Source organism: Lytechinus variegatus, chromosome 2 (genome assembly GCF_018143015.1).
Source record: "Lytechinus variegatus isolate NC3 chromosome 2, Lvar_3.0, whole genome shotgun sequence".
Classification (NCBI taxonomy): Eukaryota; Metazoa; Echinodermata; class Echinoidea; order Temnopleuroida; family Toxopneustidae; genus Lytechinus; species Lytechinus variegatus.
In genome coordinates, this window is record NC_054741.1 from 26415377 (window position 1) to 26435472 (window position 20096).

At 38.0% G+C, this 20096-nt stretch overlaps 1 protein-coding gene across 1 annotated transcript in view; it reads left to right on the forward strand.

The window, feature by feature from the left end:
- Nucleotides 1-2168: 2168 nt before the first annotated feature.
- The window catches only part of LOC121407705 (centrosomal protein of 76 kDa-like), a 45032-nt gene continuing 27104 nt past the window's right edge, over nt 2169-20096 (forward strand). The window contains exons 1-10 of the mRNA XM_041598893.1: nt 2169-2397; nt 7386-7656; nt 9747-9971; nt 10523-10708; nt 11082-11179; nt 12371-12499; nt 13455-13646; nt 14925-15088; nt 16501-16621; nt 17775-17879. Of these exons, the coding sequence (XP_041454827.1) occupies nt 2329-2397; nt 7386-7656; nt 9747-9971; nt 10523-10708; nt 11082-11179; nt 12371-12499; nt 13455-13646; nt 14925-15088; nt 16501-16621; nt 17775-17879 (1560 nt within the window). The 5' untranslated portion in view covers nt 2169-2328. The remainder of the gene's footprint in view (nt 2398-7385; nt 7657-9746; nt 9972-10522; nt 10709-11081; nt 11180-12370; nt 12500-13454; nt 13647-14924; nt 15089-16500; nt 16622-17774; nt 17880-20096) is intronic.

Consider the following 20096-nt stretch of genomic DNA (forward strand, 5'->3'; position numbering starts at 1 on the left):
TTATCTGACTTGAGTGTGTCAATTCCTTTCTTTTGAAACCATGGTTTGCTTTAGTGAATACAAAGAAATGTTTGATTTAAGCATGGAGGTACTAGACAGGTGCCAGCCATCTGTTTCAAGGAGTTTTTTAAAAAACATTTTAAAATTCCTACTCCTTGTATACAGATGCTCGCGATCGTGCAGGCGCCATTAGGGGGTTAACAATAAAAAAACAAAACAAAGGGGCTCTTCAATTTTTGTCTCTATTTCATAAAAACTCATAAAAAGAACTGGACCAAAATAAAGATTTATATTCCGTTTTGGCCTTAAATGCACCAAAACAGGAAAATATTAACCAAAAAGAAAAAAAAAAAAACAGTGACTTTGGCTGTCGCACAGCTCCCACTTCTCTGGTTTATCTGAACTTAATACATAAATGTATGGCCATTGAGTCCCTGTATAGATCAAGTTAGAACTTCGGTCTCTGTAATTGGTGGGTGGAGCAACCAATAAAACAGACCAAAATTTTCGGTCTAGGAGGTACTTGAACCATCATCATTTGGGAACGATAGAAGGAACCACATTATGTGGCTTAGCCTGAGAACTTCATGCTGAGCCATGAAAATTAATACATACATACCAAACAGTATGGTCTTAATAATTATTGTACATTCTAACCCATAAACCCTATTTCAGAATAAAACAATGCTCAAATCAGGGCTCAAAATGATAATGCAATATGAATATAAGTAAGGAGAAAGGCAAGCACAACATGCAGATTGTGTGCATGGGTGTGTGTGAAAGAGAGATGGAGGGGGGGGGGATTGGGAACAAGGTTGAATCCCCCGACCTGTTCAGATGTCAGATGATCAGACAGCGTTTCATGAAAGGACTTGGACATTTTATTCGGCGAGTCGTGTTTATCTGACAGTTGCCATAGGAAAAGCACCTCTCGGCCAATCAAAATCAAGGAAAGATGTCCGATCTGACAACTTGTCAAACATGTTGATGAAATGCTCCCCAGGGCCTCTGTCATAAAGCTTGTTATATGAAAAGTCTAAAGCTACTGAAATCATTTATTTTGATTTTCTAGTAGTGAACTTGTATACAGAAATTGTCCATTTGTTATCAAAACAGGTTTTTATAAAACGGAACCCTTTTTCTCAATAATTACTTCAGTCTAATTTAGAGTTATGCTACAGTGAATCAGTGTACTCAAAGTAAAATTAAATATATATAAAATCTGAGACAGGTCTGCTGAACCCACCCCCCCCCCCCCACACCTTTCTGGCAGTCACGGTTCCAAGCTGGTGATAGGCCTAATTCTGGTTAAAGCTATGCTTTTTAATCTGTATCATGCATAAAATGATAGTGTAAAACATTAATTTAGTACTTCAAGACATTGGTTAACATCTTTAAAAAAAATCCTGAACTTTAATATGTGTTGTATTTCATATTAGGCCTATGAATAAAAAAAAAATTAAAAGTTGTGCAGTTTAATTCAAGATATCTGTGACAGAAAAATCATTTGATTAATGTCTTGGGGAGATTCATATAACACATGTCAGCATATGGAGCAAAATTAAGATTCACTTTTGCATTTTTTCAGGTTTTAAGATTTTGAACCGATTTCGTAGACCATGTGAAAATGGGATGGACTTGCTTGCAGCTCAAAGTTTTTAAAGTAAATGAAAATCTGTATGTTTCTGGCAAAATCATTATTATTTGCGACAGTTTATAACACATCAAGAAAATGATTTCATATTTTACCGCTTTCTTTTTTATTTTCTTTGCTTTTCTTCTCTTCTCTTTCCCCCCTCAATTTTAAACATTTTATGGGGAGGCAAGTCCCTCATCTGTACGCTGGATATTTTCAGAGTTAGTGATTTGTATCCAGGCAAATTGGAAAGTTTTCAATGTTGATTATGATAACGAATATTTAAATGAACAAATTATTTTAAAAATGTTAAGATAATTTAATCACGGTCTAGAGCTGTGGTATTACCGGGTTTAATTATCGAGAAATCTTATCGTAGAGGGCTTCCTCAAACAGCGGCTGCGCCAGCTGCCGCGCCAAATGTAATCTACGGTACTGTCCAGCTCGCCGGGTTTGTGCTTCGCCTGGGCGCCGGCACTGCTGGCCAGGACCAATGGCAGCAGAGTCCCGATATAGAGCTTCTGAGTTCTGTACTCGACACTCCCGTACTTTCAGCCGGCGACTCGACGACATGCAAGATGCTGCGCTGACCCCTTTATCGACGAGGATTTGACTGAATTGATTGAGATTATTGTTTGGGACAGCTCTCTGGATCGACACTCTCACCTGGGGTCAGGAAATTCGATTAAACCATGGCTGGAGCACTATCACCTGAAAAACTGACCGAACTGAAGCAGATTATTCATAACCAGCTCAATCAGGTAGGTAACCCAGCCCCAGCCTAGGGAACTCTCGCCCGCTATACGCGGGCGGGAGCCCAGGATCGTATACCCAGTTGTTGTATGTCCGGACAGGTTGTGTGTCCAGACGATCAATTTTAGACAGTCATTTGGTCAAAAAATACAAGCAAAGTTTCATCAATTTTTAGTGCAAAATGTTAACAAATATATAGAGAACAATATAGAAGATGATTGCAACTATTGAATTCATATTTTTATTGTAATCCAAAGACAAAAAAAGAACTTAAGAAGGCTTTAAAAATATAAAGTGTCCGGACACCCGACCCCCCATCCTACGTGCAATTTGGCATACTCACCTGACAAGCGTGAAGTATGGTCAAAATAATTCTCCGAATAATCAAGCACTTACCAGGATTATATGGATGATGGTCTAACGAGTGGCAGTTTTTCTGACGTCTGGGCACAGTCACAGACTGGAACCTCAAAAAAAGAAAAGTTCTCTCCTACCCCCGTCTCGATCGGCCATTTTTGTTATGAGTTCCCTGGGTTATCAGGTAGGATGGGGGTCGGGTGTTTGGTTACAGTTTGGACACTATTTTTTAAGCCTTTTTTTTCCTTGGATTACACTAAAAATATGAATTTAATATTTGTAATTGTATTCTAATTTGTTCTCTATAATATTTCCTAACATTTTGTACTAAGAATTGATGAAACTTTGATTGTATTTTTTTCCAAATGACTTTCTTATATTATATTATAATTTGATATAATATTGATTGTCCGAACACACAACCTGTCCGGACACACAACTCAATTGGCCATACTGAGGTAGATCTAGATGAATAACTTGAATGTTAAACCTATTTCAGGATTCAAAATGTCATGGCTCATGCATTGAATTTTTCTACACCTCCACTAAATTGCTAAAAGTGGAAAAAAAGAATGTTTATCAAATAATCAAGTAATCAAAAAGAGATTTAGGAATGAAAAGTTGGGCCCTTAACCTTAACGTTGTCCAAGTAAATCATGGGGACGAACTTCAGACACACGCACCTCATCACTTATCTCTTAATATCGGCAATCTTTCTATGGAAGTCATGGTTGGAAGGTTTTGAAAAGTAAGCGACACAGTACTAATAGATTAAAAGCTTCTGTCTATATTTTCTATTTGGTTGTTCGATAACCCAGGGAGCTCCTGCCAGCTTCGCAGGCCGGAGCCCAGGACTCGTCAGTGTAACATAGTCAAACATACAATAGATATACGATGGGGGGTCGGATGTCCGGACAGTTTATCTTTTTGAAGCCTTCTTCTTTGTCTTTGGATTACACTAAAAATATGGATTCAATTCTTGTAATCATCTTCTATTTTGTTCTTTATAATATTTCTTAACATTTTCTACTAAAAATTGATGAAACTTTGCTTGTAATTTTTTCCAAACGACTTTCTAAAATTGATCGTCCTGACACACAACCTGTCCGGACACACAACAACTGGGTATACTCTCCAAAATGGGGTAGAATGGTGTCGCAATAGCACTCCAAATAAAAGGGGGAAAATAAATTATGCACTTACCTCGACTATATGGATGAAGGTCTATTGTGACTCACTAATCATGTCATCGAGGCACAAACTGGACCCACTTAAGAGGAAAAGTTCTGTCTCGTTCGTTCTTCTGTCAAAATTAAAAACAAAATGGCAGTGTGATAACAATACGAATGCAACATAGACCAACTTTTCCCTTTTTTGAGGGTCCAGTTTGTGCCTCGATGTCAGTGTCAGGATTAATTTGTCATGAAAACCTTCATCCATATAATCGAGGTAAGTGCATGTAATTTATTTTTTCCCCTTTTATTAGGAGTGGGCTATAAATGGGTGATTTTTTGTTTTACTGTGGGAACAGTTTTTTGTGTTCCTTTTACTTTATCTCAACATGAAATGACAATATTTTTTGTTTCGGGTCCGAGAAAAAAGTGCTGGGCCAAGAAAATCCAATATGGCCGCCAAAACCCCCAAAATCACAGTTTTGTCCACAACTTTTTTATTTGGTGGTCAATTTCTCTAGTTATGGTGTCTATTCATATGTTTTGGGGGGCAGACAATTTTTTTTTCCTATGATTAGTACTTTTAAACCATTATTTGTAGAGTTAAAAGGTAATTTTGTAGCCTCTTTTCAGCCATGAAGTAGGTTTGATCATCCTGGGGTTCTGGGATATTAGATGGTAAGAGGTCAACAATAGCAAGCAGCTTCATAAAGCTATATTGCTTTCATTCCTCTACTTCGGGTTTTACGGATATTTGTGAAATATATCTTATCAAATAAAAGAAAATGTAATTTATCCATAGGGGCTATACGGTATACAATGCACTGTACATACTACAGTAAAGCTTTGGTCTAAGCCTAGGGATGCCACAGTCAGGCAGTAAAGTTAACTTCAAATGTCAGATGTAAACTTTTGTTTCCTTTTCTGTTAAACTGGGCCCGATGCGATTTCAAAATGGGTTTGTATCTAGAATCCAATTCAATCAATGACAACCCTGGCTAAGATACATGTAACAAGTAGGGGAGATCGGGGTTGGTTGGAACGCTGGGTAAGTTGAAACATTGTAATTTTCTTTAACGCCTTTAAATAAATTTATGCAATACTGCCCTCAATTAATTGTTATTCTCAAAAGCCATCCACCGTATAATTATTACATACAAGCCTGGTGAAGTTAGAAAGAAATTTAGTTTTTTTCACCTTCTGAGTAGGGCTGGGACTAAAACCCGGGTACCCGGGTCCCGCCCGGAAGCGTCGGGTACCCGGGTAGAAAAAACAATACCCGATACCCGAAAATTGCTCACCAGTATAACGTACATTTGATTTGTATTGCGTAGTGTAAGACATGATTGTAAACTCATCACAAAAGTACACAAGTCTCATTTTGAATCTCACCAATTACCCTCGAAATATCCTTAAATATACTAGTTTTTAAAGTGGTGATGATGTGACTGAGATCGTTCAATCGTCGCCACGTTTCTTTTGCAGCGCAATGACGTCATCCAGCCACTGCGACGCAAGCCAATTTATGAATGAAAATATAGTAAGCATGCGCATTGCAAGCCTCAGCCCCACGCAGTATTCCGTCAAAACAAGTCTGCAATACTCTGTCACCTCGTACCAAAATCAACCTAGAATTCCACTTTCCGTTATTTCATATGAATTATGAAAGGTATTCTCAGAGGATCTGTTTTCTCACCGATACCACGCAAGTAAGGAAATTTTATTACTTCTTGCTTTTCCGTCAAAATCTTACGAGGTAGCGTCAATGTTGCATCGTGCTTGTGAGTTTGTAGAATCTATCGCTACGTGAACAAAGTCAATTGATTTCCGGGTTTCGGAGCATACGAGGCGCCAGCCAATCACGTTCTTGATACCATTTTCAGTTCATCATAAACCGAAAATGGTAACACGATCGTGATTGGCTGGCGCATTTGACGCTCCGAAACCCGGAAATCAATTGACTTTGTTCACGTAGCGATAGATTCTACAAACTCACGAACACGATGTACATGTAATATCGACGCTACTTCGTAAGATTTTGACGGAAAAGCAAGGAGTAATAAAAATTTGCTTACCAGTGCGGTATCGGTGGGGAAACAGATCCTCTGAGAATACCTTTTATAATTCATTTAAAATATAGAAAAGTGGATTTCTTGGTCGATTTTGGTACGAGGTGACAGAGTATTGCAGACTCGTTTTGACGGAATACTGCGTGGGGCTGAGGCTTGCAATGCGCATGCTTACTATATTTTCATTCATAAATTGGCTTGCATCGCATTGGCTTGATGATGACGTCACCTATGGGGTTTTTCCACCAGTCATATTTCGAGCGACATGATTTTCGGGTACCCGGGTACCCGCCCGAAAATTACCACGGGTACCCGAAAAGAAAAAAACCCGAAAGTCCCAGGCCTACTTCTGAGTAATTTTTTTTCTCTTTCAGAAATTTTTTATTATCTTAGAAGTTTATAGATCAAGTTTGCCTGTTGGGGGGTATAATGGACACTTGTACCAAGCTACAAGGACACGCTATAATGGACACTTGTACCAAACTACAAAATATTGTTATATGCCATTACATGGTGAAGTCCCTTTTTTGTGTTGTAAGCTTATGTCAAGTGAGCCTCTGGGGTTAGTAAGAACAAAATTGAAGGGGCTAGTTAGAACATGTTCCAACTACCCTAAGGTATTTTATGAATAAAAAACATTAGAATATGAGAAAAAAAATGTATACAGTATTTCACACTCTTCTAAACATGTATAGTATACCGTGCTTGTTTTGTTTCTCAGAATAGGTCTGAGTGTGCATTTTAGGCCTATTGTAGGCCCCTAATGCAGTATTAACCCTTATCAAACTGGTTATATTTCGTCGCTACTACTTTTAAGTCTTGCGCATCTTTTGAGACCAAATTTGCCATGCCTGGGTACGCAGTTTCGTAAGTCTTTGAATAAAAACTGTTTTGAATGGCATTTAAAAAAAATTTTGTTGAAAAAACGACAGGCAAGTATGATATTCTCCCTTTTTATTTTTTTAAATCAAATTTTATTTTTTTTACGTGAAATCCTTTGCCCAAGAACATTCTCAGCCATTTTGTACTGCTTTTTTAAGTCAAATGATAAAATTATCATGCAGACCCACTTTGAAAAATCACTTTCGATTTCTTTACCATGCAACAGCTTGTAACCCCGCCTCGGAATTCGGTGGTGACGTAGTGACCCTCGGCTATTTCAGATTTTATTTTCAGAGGGGGATATCATGCCTGCACAGGGAATCGTAGTCAATAAAAATCAAGAATTAATGTGAGACCTGAATGTATATAGTCTTCTGCATCAGACGTAGTGCTGACGTTCTGCATAGCAGCATCGTACAGACTCGTAAAGGCAAAGACAGAAGCTGCAGTCTCAACCTAACTTATTTCCCCAAAATCCGTAATCGTTTTCCTTCAATTGTCCTTTGATATCTATAGATGGATGTCCAGACGCGCATCCGAGACATTCTATCCGAATCCCTACAAGATGATGGAGAAGGGACTGGGTTTGGAGAGACAGAGCTCCTGGATGCGGTCCGCCAACGAGGCTTGGTCGAGGAGATCATGGCAAGTCTGGAAATCGGTGGAGAAGGAAGGAGCAGTATTGGGGCAAAGGTCGTGGGTCAGCCTTCTAGGGGTCAAGTCAAGAAGCCAGCTACTCACTTTCTTGATAAGGAGGGCCCATTGACTTCAGTTCCCCTGAAGAAAGGTTTGTATGCTTCAGTTGTGTCTGAAAATTTGAAGAATGTCTGTAGACACAGACTTATTTTCAAGTTTGGTTCATTATCTTAAAGGGGAATGAAACCTTTGGAACAAGATAGCTTGTGTGAAAACAGAAAAATCAAAGAAACAGATCAATGAAAGTTTGAGAAAAATCGGACAAATAATGAGAAAGTTATGAGCATTTGAATATTGCAATTACTAATGCTCTGGAGATCCTCGAATTGGCAATGCAACAAAGACGTGTGATGTCACTTGTGAACAACTCTCCCCATTACTTTAGTATATATTTTACTTAAATTGCCTTTTTTATCACATCTATCAGTAGATCATGTGTTCTTTCTACAGGAGGGCATTTAATACTGATTTTTAAAGAATACATTATGGATAAAGAGATTGTATCACAATAAGGAAAAGCAAAAGAGACATTTTGAGGGTATTTTATAGTCCATCAAAGGGAAAGTTGTTCACATGTGACATCACACATCCTTGTCGCGTTGCCAAAGGAAGGATCTCCATAGTATTAGTGATTGCAATATTCAAATGCTCACTACTTTCTCATTATTTGTCCGATTTTACTCAAACTTTCTTTGTTCTTATTCTTTGAATTTTCTGTTTCGACACAAGCCTACTTATTCCAAAGGTTTCATTCCCCTTTAAAAAGATGATGAAGAAGAGTTTGTTTTTGAGTGCTTGTAAACTTGAATGAGTTTGAATCGAATAAAATGGCCAATTATGTATTGAAATACAAATAAGTATGTGTCACTTGATTCTGATGTAATAGTGTGGAGAAATTATATTACATAGTCCCACGTGTGATTGTCTGCTGTTGATTTTTCTGTGTGCTCAATGTGCAATACTGTAGAGATATATGATCATTCATGTAGAATGGGGGGTTGGGCGTCTGGACACTTAGGCCCGAATTCACAAAGGTGGTTTTGAAAACCCGCTGTTGAGTCCATGGTTTATGCAGATTTCCTGTATAAATCACGCTTATTTTACTGCGTATAATAAAAAATGTCCAGTGCTGATGCGTGCTTTTGTCTCAGTGCGCCAAATTGACGCCTGTTGCCGTGGTTATCCACGATATTTTATTCATTAGTCCACTGTTTTTATTCATGAGTCCACTCTTCACACAGTGGACTCATGAATAAAATTGCGCATCTTACCATGGTAACAGGCGTCAATTTGGCGCTCTGACAAAAGCGCACATCAGCATTGGACATGTTTTATACACGCGCCCGATACGCGCTAAATTAAGCGTAATTTATACAGGGAATCTGCATAAACCATGGATTCAACCGTGGGTTTTCAAAACCACTTTTGTGAATTCGGGCCATAATGATTATTGAGACCTCCCTTTTTTTATTTTGATTTAACAAAAACTATGAATTGAAAAATGTTATTGTTTTTTAATACATATTATAATGCCTAATAATTTGTACTAAAATTATAGAAAATTTGTATGCAAATTTTTTTTAAATGGCTGTTTAAAATTGACTGTCCGGATACACGACCTGTCTGGACACGCAACTGGGCATATATTCTTCACATTTGCTTGTATAATGGTAACTATCTCACCAGGCGAACATCTATGATCCACTGGTGTAAATCCGTGACGTCACACTATGCAAGTGGGGAATTATATATCATCCCCCTGAAAAATAATTTCACTGCTTGGATTCACATTGGCTCATATGGTAAAGTAACTATCCCACTAGGCCAAGACTTATGATCTGACTTTTCTAGAATCGAGGAAAAAAAAATTATGGATTTGGTGATATATACCCTGCTATTGGCTGAGCCGATGTAGATGCAGCTATATAACAGATTTCTATTCATTTTTAAAAAGTTTGGTGTCAGCAGATTGTAATCTGCTCCCATGAAATCTTATGGCAGACTTTTAATACTCTAAAGTTTGGTAAAAGACTATTCATACTTGATTGCTTTGAAACAAGACCGAGCATACTGAAAGCGAGGTAACTGTTTCAGGCATGTCCAAATTAGATTACTTGGTCACATAGAATGGATGTGTTCAATTACTCAATAATTTTGTATATATGCCTTCATTTCCTACAGCCAACATAGACCCGACTCGACGCCAATTGTACCTCCAGATCCATGGTGGCAAGGCATTCCTGGAGCACTTGCAGGAACCAGAGGCCTTGCCCGGTCAAACCACGTCAAACTTCTCAATCCACATTCACTTCAGGGGTCAGAGGTTCAAATCAAGACCGGTCCCTTGTGCCTGCGAACCAGACTTTCAGGAGGGTTTCGTACTCGAGGTGCACAGGTGGAGTGGAGGTAAGAAAGAGACTCTGATAATCTTCCTCTGGTTGAATTTTCCTGTCATATCTTCAACTCATGACATGTTGCTATTCTGAATGTTTCTTCACCTATATTGTGAAGAAACTTGGTTTGTAGTGTTTACTTCTTTCCTACGTCATTCTCCACTGCTTCAAATGATACTGTTTAGACAATCCTACTGGATGTAGATGTACCTGCAGTACATGTCTGATAATACACAAATTATGTAAAGCTGTGAGATGGGTATAGTGCTGATACAGCTCACCTGTCGTCACTTACAATGTCCGACAATCATGAGGCTTTTGCCATTAACATTTGCGTAACGTTGTGCATTGTGACAAGCTTGCATCACAAATTCAAACCTGGGAATTATTTGTTTTATAAAAATGTGTCGGCAGAAGTAATTTGTAGTGGAAAATTTGTTCAAAACCACTCAGAATCTCCTTGAACCACACAAATGCCCCTCTAAATTCTAATCCAGGTATAATTGATATGAATGTTTCAGCCCAAGGAGTAATACAGTTCAAATGCAATAATCATCTTCACAGGAGATGCTGCAAGAATGGCCGATGCTGGAACCCTCCTTTCACTTGCTGAACCCATCCACATGGTACTCGTCAAGACGGATCCTTCGGGAGAGACGTCTCTCTTGTCATCACACTTTCTTGAGTGGAGAACTGTTCTTAGCACCCCTACTGGCAGTCAGAACATTCCTGTCGAACTTTTAGGTGTAGGTAAGTTGACAGGGGTGATCCGGCATCTTGCTTTCATGATTACTTAAGAACTACAGGCTGGTATTAGTTTCAGGTGAGTTTTGGAGGTCGACATAATAAGGAAATATTTCATGGGAGCAGCTTGTTTCTGGATCATTGGGATTAATGTTCATGAAATTTTCAAGCCAATACTATATGGTTCAGGTCCAGGTTCACCTGATGGCATTCAACAGCAGCCCTCAACACTGACTGCCAGAAATATGCCGCATTCCCAATGCCAATTGAACACCAGCCTCATTTTCAAGTACGGTGTTGGTGTCAGTTCTGCCATCACCAGATTTTAACACTACTTGTCGTTTACATAACCTGTTGTATGTTCTCCATTTTTATCCAGGTTCTGAGTCTAAGGTTCCAGTGGGTATTCTCGAAGTCAAGTTAGAATTGCTGCCTAAAATGGACCAACTCCTGACTGACGAAGTTGTTGCTACTCAGGTAAGATATAAACCATTGCCTAAGGATCAGGATGAGGCTTTGGGTGTATAAGACCTTGGGCCAAGTAACACAAAGGTCAGTGATTAATCTCTAATTTGAAAGAGCAATTTTCATTGGTTCCCAGTCAGTCTATTGAGCAAAATGCACATGCAAAGATGATCTTGATAGGCCATTTCATTTAGCGATTAATTGCTAACCTTTGTGTTACGGGTTCCTGGGAATTGTTTCGTAAAGCTGTTTGTAAGTTTATATATGTCTTTACAACTGGTTTTTACAACTCCTTTTTGTGCTAAATCATATGCCCAAAATTTTCAATCTGATCATAGCACAAGGGGAGTGCATTTCCTGGAAGCTAGTCAAATTTTGAGAAATATGGAGTTGTCCATTCAGATCCTTGTGAACCATGCAACTTTTAATCTAAATAATGATCAATTTCATTTTTTGCTTAGATATTATTAGATTCTGAAATAGCACCTAAGAAAGGGTCACCAGCCACGCGTAAAGGGGAAGTTCACCCTTGTATGAAGTTGGTTTTAATAATAAGCAAAAAAAAGAAAACAATGTTGGGGAAGATTCACTGGCCGTATTCTGAAGTCAGGTTTAACTTAGATCATGGTCTAACTCTGCTAAAATTATGAGAAGACAAAAGTGTCAAAATTTTGATTAAGTTGTATGTTTCTTATGTTTACTGTGCTCTTTCCTGATTCATCGATGGTGAAGAAAATCATCTATTTATACTTCCTAGACAATTATGAATGATTTGAGAGCCAAATGAGCTGAAATATAATATCTGCACTGTTAGTGATATATGTAACAATTGGCTATCCATGCTTAAACCACAACTTTAAACCTGAGTTTAAGTTAAACCCAACTTCAGAATATGGGCCACTGTGTTTATTGTGTTATAGATGTTTATGTTGGGGTTTTGTGATGTCATATGCAAGCAGCTCCCCATTGGTAATGTGAGAAACAAAATCCATAGATAATTGAGAATGTTTTTTCTTACCAATAAATCATATCATCAGACACATTATTTTGTATGTGTATGCTTCTTCAGTATAAGCAATTTATATTTCATTATTGTGAGCTTGTATTGTAAGTATGCATTTTAGATCAAATTAACCACTGCTTGTGAGGATCTATCAAGCTAATCATATCAAGTCATGTAAATAAAAGAATCTCAAATTTCAGATATCGTTGGAGAGAAACCGAATCGCTGAGCGAGAGCGACTGTTCTTGGTATATGCCAAGCAGTGGTGGAGAGAGTTCTTACAAATCAGACCTACTCATCAGAACAGACTAGTCAAAATATTTGCTCAGGTTAGTATCAATTTTTATTTGTTCTATTTTACCAAAGAACAGGATCTTGAATCACCATTGCATAAAGCAAATGATGCACGTCAGCCTTCGTTCATGACAGCTCTATCTGCTCTAGTTGAGGCTCTGTTTAATCCATGGCACTTGCCCCAAGATTTTGTGCAGTAGTTTGAAAAGAGCTCGAGTTTGTATAGATGGTATAATGAACTCAATTGTTAGCATTATTTGTATGATCGTTATAATAATTTTGTTGTGAGTTGATGATGGGGATCATGGTGGTGAAGGCTGCTGTGCAAACACTTCACTTGAATTAGGTGGTCTGACTATGAAGCCTACTGTGACTTTTATACTGAAGGCCCCCTCTCTCTCTCACGGTAATTTGCCAATTCGTCTACTGCCTACTCGTCCACTCACCACATGGTTTAATTTCATTTAGTCTAATGCCATTCCGACCATCAACATTTCGTCTAACAACCATTTGGTCCAATCATCACTTCATCTAATCACCATTTCGTCTGTGACCATTTCATCTCAACCATTCCATTTTCATTCATGCAACAGTTAACACTTTGTCCAATTAGACCAAATTGTATATGGACTAAATGGCTATTGGACCAACTGGTTATTAGAAGAAATGGTGAGTGGACGACTTGGCAATTAGATCTTGTGGATAGTGGACGAACTGATGGTAGACCAAATGATAGAAGACGAGTTGACAGTTGGACAAATTGGCATTAGTAGAATCTGAAATAAACCCCTCTCACAAGTTTTACATGTGCTAGTCTTGTCTTGTGTGAGGACCCACTTGTTCATCAAAATTTCACTCAGGGTCTGTGCCTGCAGACTAGGTGAAGACAATAATGATAATATTGGTTTTGGAGGGTTTACATCCTCATGCAGAGCAATCCAGTATTTGATCAAGCCTAATCCTTTTACTTTATTTCTTTTCTGTAATCAGGATGAGAATGGTGTGAACAGACCGGTGTGTGCCTTCGTGAAGCCAATGCGTGGGGGACGTCTCCTCGACTCAGCCCGTCATGCAGCCCGCTTTGTCAGTATCATAGGCTATGAGAGAGTATCTGCTGTAGGGGGTGGCCAATCTAGAGAGATGTGGAGTAGTGTCCATGCCTTCCTCTCCAAAAACAAAGGGGTATGTTTTACATGATGGTTGTTTTTTTTAGTACACTGTCCAGTATACTATCAATTCTTACATCATCACCTTCATTTTAAAAGGAAATGCCAGTTATAGTAATAATCTCAAAATGTGTTCAAACATGATAATAATGATAATAATAGTCAGTTCTTGTATAGCCCATAACACATGAATAACATCTCTATGCGCTTTCAAAGCACTTGGATATTATTACCCTGGCTGTAGCTTAAGCAGCTTTTACACCCTCAGCATTTCAAGGAATACATTCCTGCCAGGTACCCATTCACCTCACCTGGGTTGAGTGCAGCACAATGTGGACTAATTTCTTTCTGAAGGAAACTATGCCATGGCTGGGATTTGAACCCATGACCCTCTGTTTCAAAGTCCAGAGACTTATCCACTGGGCCACAATGCTCCACTAACACATGATCCTGCAAAATGATCATCCAAGTATTGGTATATAAATAAACAGTATGTGCCAAATGGCTCTGGAAGAAAGTGTGTAATTGCTGAGAAATGTGCAAATAAAAGACACAATTCCATCAAATGTCAGGTATTTTCCTCAAGCAATATTAGTATACTGTACCACATATGATTTTCTGTGTTAGTGTTCATAAGTGTAGTCACTTTTCAGTTAAGATTTCATGATTTCACAACAATAAATTTACGTTTATGCACAAGCTATAGATCTTTGATAAAATAAGGTGACAATTAAAGTTGATTTTAAAGACTTTCTCATGAAATAATTTTTGCTGCAACTGCATTATTTTGTTGCAGGTGTGAAAGCTGCCCAACTGTAACTGAAAGTCATATTGTCTATAGTCACTCAGTGTAGTAAGGAAAATCATGAAAAAGATTGTTGTATAGCTGTTATTCTTTTAGCCGTTGCAGGAATTAACCAGCTTCATAAAATGGTGTTTTGGACGGAATGATTAAAAGCAGTCTTATTCAGAAGCTAGTTAATGTCATTATACATGTATGTACAGTGATTATTTAGTGTTTTTCTGGATGATTTAATTTCTTCCTGTGTAATGTTTGCAGATAATTCATATCATATCATAACATAAAAAAAAAATAGTTTGTTATAGTTACATTATATGAAGTTTGATTATTTTAGTGATTTATATGTAACTGTAATATTTTTCATCAAATTTACAGATGTTTCAAATAGTAATGTTATTTTCCTATTCTTTACTCAGAGAAACAAAATGACATATATATTTTCACTTCATTAATTTTTATTTTATGTGTCAATTTTTTTTTTGTTTTATTTAGGACTGTGAGGATCATGCTGTTTTACTGTGTAACTTCCTTCTGGGATTTGGTCTCAATGCCTTCGTTTGCGTAGGCACAAAGGGCAAAGGTCAGGCACATTCTTGGGTCATGACCTTGGGGTCAGATGGCCTGGTCACTTTTTGGGAAAGCTTGACCTGTCAGAGGTAATATACTCTTGCTTCTTTATGGTGACATTATTAGAAATTTGCATATGTTTATTTTATTCATAGGATTGAGATTTGAAAAGGAGAGGAATTGCTCCGCATCAGAACGATTTCATGTCAGATGCAACATTCATGAAGATGAAATGAAATCGACATTAGTTCAGGGTATTATTATAACATTCCTTAATCAAATACCAGCTGATTCTAAAGTCCATTGAAGCCTTGGTATTTTCAGTCTATGCAACTGAATTTTGCCCCCTTTTTATGCCCTATCTGTCATTGTATTCATCTAAAACAGCTCCATTTAATTGTAAATCTGTGGCATAGTGAGTAGGATGTATTCTATGTAGAATTTATTTCTTGAATGCATTAATTTCTTAGCTAGGTAATTTGATAATATTTGCTAAAGTGCTTACAAAGACATATCTGATGTATCTTTAAGTGCCTTGTAAATAGTAGATCATTATTATTAAGGACACTCCTTCATAGGTCTATCTTAATTAAGTACAGATCTACAGTGTATTTAGTACTTCATAATGTAAAAGTGGAAATATTCGCGGTGTGGAAATTTTCGCGCATTTCGCGGCAAGATCGGCGAGCGCGAATTTATGAGCATCTATTTTAATGCAAGTTTTGAACCGCATTTCAATTGCGTGTATCGTTTTGGCAAAGAGATTGCATGATTTGATCTAAGGAGGGCGGCATTTACGCAAGCAAGCTTGAGCTGCAATATCATGTGCATCGCGAGAATTTGTTTTAAAAACAATGCGATCATTTTTTTAACAGTCGCAGATTGGTATTTAAATTATGATTTTGGTTGAAATATAAATTGCTTTTGCTGTTTGATTGGTGAGTATTTAGATCTGTTTAGTTTTTGAGAAGACGTTGGGTCGATCGCCCTTGTTTGTTGATTGATCCCATACACTTCGAATAGCCGTAGTCCCCCCGATCCTTACCCGGTGCTCGGCCGTCTATCCCAGGCCAGCAGCCTAGCAGCGCCTCCGTTTTGGTTTTGCCTTTCCCGATGTCCGCCCCGCAAAGAAAAGTTGCGCTAAATGTCACAAAGCTCATGATTAGATCAAAACAATGCTGAATTATGCGGCCCTAGAGCTAAAATTATGATCAGAAAATACAATATCGTTGCTGAAATTTTAATTAAAACCATTCACAGTTGGCAAGAAGGAAGTGACTGAGTGTGCAGCACAAATTTAAAAACCCGCGAATATGTTTGAAGCCGCCCGAGCGCGAAAAATTAATCCCACGAAAATAACAGCGTTTACAGTAGATAGTAGATCATTATTAACAATGTTACATCATTAATCTATGTAAATTATCATTGTGCAAGGTTGACTCACTACATGTATTGATGGACAATACCAATTCATGTTAGGACATCATTTATTTCTGTCAAGGTATATTCATCAACGAGTGAATCCTAATGATCCCCCATCAGTAGAACAACCTAGACCACAGTACCCTTACAGGACAGTGGGCTGCATCTTCAATCACAAGAACTTCTTTGCCAATTGCCAGGTAGGTAGAATATATGTGACCAACCACCCCCAAACCACCAATAAGTCGCCAGGGAAGGTTCTTGCTCTTCAAAAAGCCAAAATTAAAAACATAGCTGGTCTGAAGGAGTATTTCTTCATCTTCATATTGTAAAAAAATTTCGAGTTGTAAAGTTGAATAGAAGACAAGATACAAGAGTTTCCTTGACACAAGTCTTTGTGGACTGCTTGGAAGTTTCATTGAAATGGCACAGTATGCACCTCTCATGCTTTAGTGAACACAAACTTCAGATGTTGTTTTTTCCTTATTTTCTGAAGCTCTTGCTATGTTTTCCATGCATTCAATCAAGTATTTTAGTGAGTTATTGTTGATCAAGTTTGATGAACCATACATCATTTTAAAGCTTAGGATGTGCTTGTTCAAACTCAATAAAACTCTCCAAATTCATTTTGGGTGGCTTGTTTGTTTTGAGGTGGCTTGTCACATATTATACAAATAGTCCATGATGCCTGAGGATCTGGCTAAAACTATTCACAACGAAGGAACATAAATAGAATGGTATAATCCATCTTCCTGAGTGTTATATTGGTGTTCTTGAGCTTGGTTTATAAACAACTAGTCAAATTAAAAAATATACCGACACTGCTTTACCTTCTGGTTGCAAGCGTTAAAACCATTTCCAAGTCATCTATTACAGTGTAATAACAACACATTTCTTGCATATCACATTATGTCATAAGGTCCCTATGCGCTTCCAAAGATTCTTGGATGTGGCTTTAGTCTGTAGTTTTAGAGCGCAGTTGCATTTCAAGGAATAAATTCCTGCCAGGTACCCATTCATCTCACCTGGGTTGAGTGCAGCACAATGTGAATGAATTTTTTGCTGAAGGAAATTACGCCATGGCTGGGATTCAAACCCACGACCCTCTGTTTCATAGTCAGAAGACTAATTAATCCACTGGGCCACAACGCTCCAGTGTATCATCTGTGCAAATCTTGACTTTGGCATTATTTTGCTATCTTGTGAAGTATGAAAATAATTCAATTCAATTCAATTGAGAGAAGACTGTATTCTGCAGTGCTTTGTACAGTACAGTGGTATAATAATGGGTTATGTCGGTTAAGTTGTGGATTATAATTGACATTGTGCTTTGATTTTTACATCTTGTTGCAGCCATCTGATAATGTTGACCTATGTTGTTTTGATCTGCAAGATTCATCACTCTGGAAAGCTATGAGTGCTGATGCTCTAGCATCTGTCTGTGGGTCATCAAGCAATGTAAGAAATTCCACTTTTATGTTATAATTACCTCTGTCCAAGAATCTTCTTCACTTTAATCGAACAATCACTGTATTCCTTTCGTAGTCTTTATGCGTTGACCTGTGATACCCTTTTGTGTTGACAGTGACACATACATTGATCTTCAAATGAAGATGTGTGAGAGACATCAGGCCTGTGAAATCTCCGCTATTTAGCGGAAATCCGCTATTTTCATTTTTTAGACCGATTTCAATTTCCGCTTTTTCCTGTGTTCCATTTCCGTTTTTTCTTAGTCAAAATTCCGCTATTTTATCCAAAACGGCTGGAAAACAAGTCTAGGTAAATGGATGCGAGCAGAATGCGTTTGTTGTGAATATACACATTATGGGGCCTTGTACTTTGCCTTCGCGAAGTTTCGAAGTAACTGCTGCGGATCACACCGTGCACCGTTGCCGTTGTTTGCATACAAGCGCAAAGCAGCAGCTCAAATCGCGATATTTTGCGACTGGTAAATACGTCTGTAAGGATGATGACGTCATCCAAGATGGCAACTTACGTTGACCAACGGAAGGATCGAAGATGACGATGTTTCGATCATTATTTCAAAAGAATTAGCGGTAACTGCGGTCTAAGGTACGATATTTCTGAATTTTTAACATTTTTTCGTAAATATAGATGTGATTTCTTTTTCATAATGTGACATTTTATGTACAAAAAACGATCGGAAAATCGGGTTTCCACTGTTAGATCTAACGTTACTGCTAAAATAAGTTGTCTGTACGTACGGGCCTCCAAGCTCTTCAGTCTATGTATTGGTTAGTGAGCCAACGCAGTTCAGCGGAACAACACCGTGAATCGTGATGGGCAAATGCAGCGGCTTGGCGATAGTAAATAGGAAGGTAAATTTCCAGATTTTTCCGCTATTTTTTTGAAACCCCACTCACAGGCCTGATACATATTTCAAATTTCTCACGTACTTTGTTGCCATGGTAATGAAAAATGGAGGTAACTACTCTTCCTTATTGCTTGGGTAAAATTGGTACACATTGGCCTTGAAGTAAATATGTACATACATTGGTTCTAGGACAATTAACCCCCCGGACAACTACCCCTCGGACAATTACCCCCTGGACAACTACCCCCGGACAATTACCTCCCGACAACTACCCCCGAGGACAATTACCCCCTGGACAATTACCGTCTGAGGACAACTACCCTTCGAGGACAATTACTCTCCGAACAATTGCCTCTGAGGACCACCCTCCTCTCCGGCATCGATGTTAGAATTGAGTGGGACCCATTGTAAGTCTTGGCCGGTGGAACAGGTTTTCAAAATATTTTCTACTTCATCTTATCTTAATAACTTTCTCTTTCCTTTTTTCTTTTATATTGCTCTTTCTCCTTTTCTCTCTTTCTCACTAATTTTTTTTTTCTTCAGGGCTTGCACCCCAAACCTCCCATTTGGTTATGCATATATGCATCAGACAATATGTAAAGTGTCCCTCATACTAGTTTTCATATTTTTTATAGAACAATTGAACATTCATGAAAGGACACAATTACACATAATAACCACAAATACTGAATATCACTGATTCAAACTGATCTGATTTTTAAAAATTGATTTTGGGTTTAATTTCAAGAAAAAAAATCAGGAAACATTCATAGGTAGAAATAATGAAAGTCGATAACGCAACCATCAACACTAACACTGCTATTTAAAACAATTCAACAAATAAGAAGCTAAGAATTATGAAACAATTGGTGCACATTTCCAGATTAAAATGTGACTTTATACAGACCTCCCAACATTTCCAAAAGAAAAATCCTAAAATAATTGCAACTGTACGAGGGAGCACAGCATCAGAGCGGTAGGGGCATTTTTTTTCGATTTTGGCCCCCAAATAGTTCAATCTAGTGCATACACTTGCATTAAATATATGCCTTTGTTATACAAGCAGGTTTCTCATGTATATCCTTAACTTGAACTAGTAAACAAAACCAAAATGAAAAGGTGAAAAGAGTAGAGCATGTATTAGAAAAAATTAATGAGAGAATTAATTTGAAAGACACTTTGTAAATCTTAACACTTGCCTTCATACCAATCTTAGTTTGAACTAGAAGTACTTGCACCAGCAACTGTTTGAAGATCCCTATAGGTTGCACTCTTGCACCGCTGTAACAGAGATGATGAGTGAGTTTGCCTATAGCAGACAGTACCTCGAGCAGCAATGA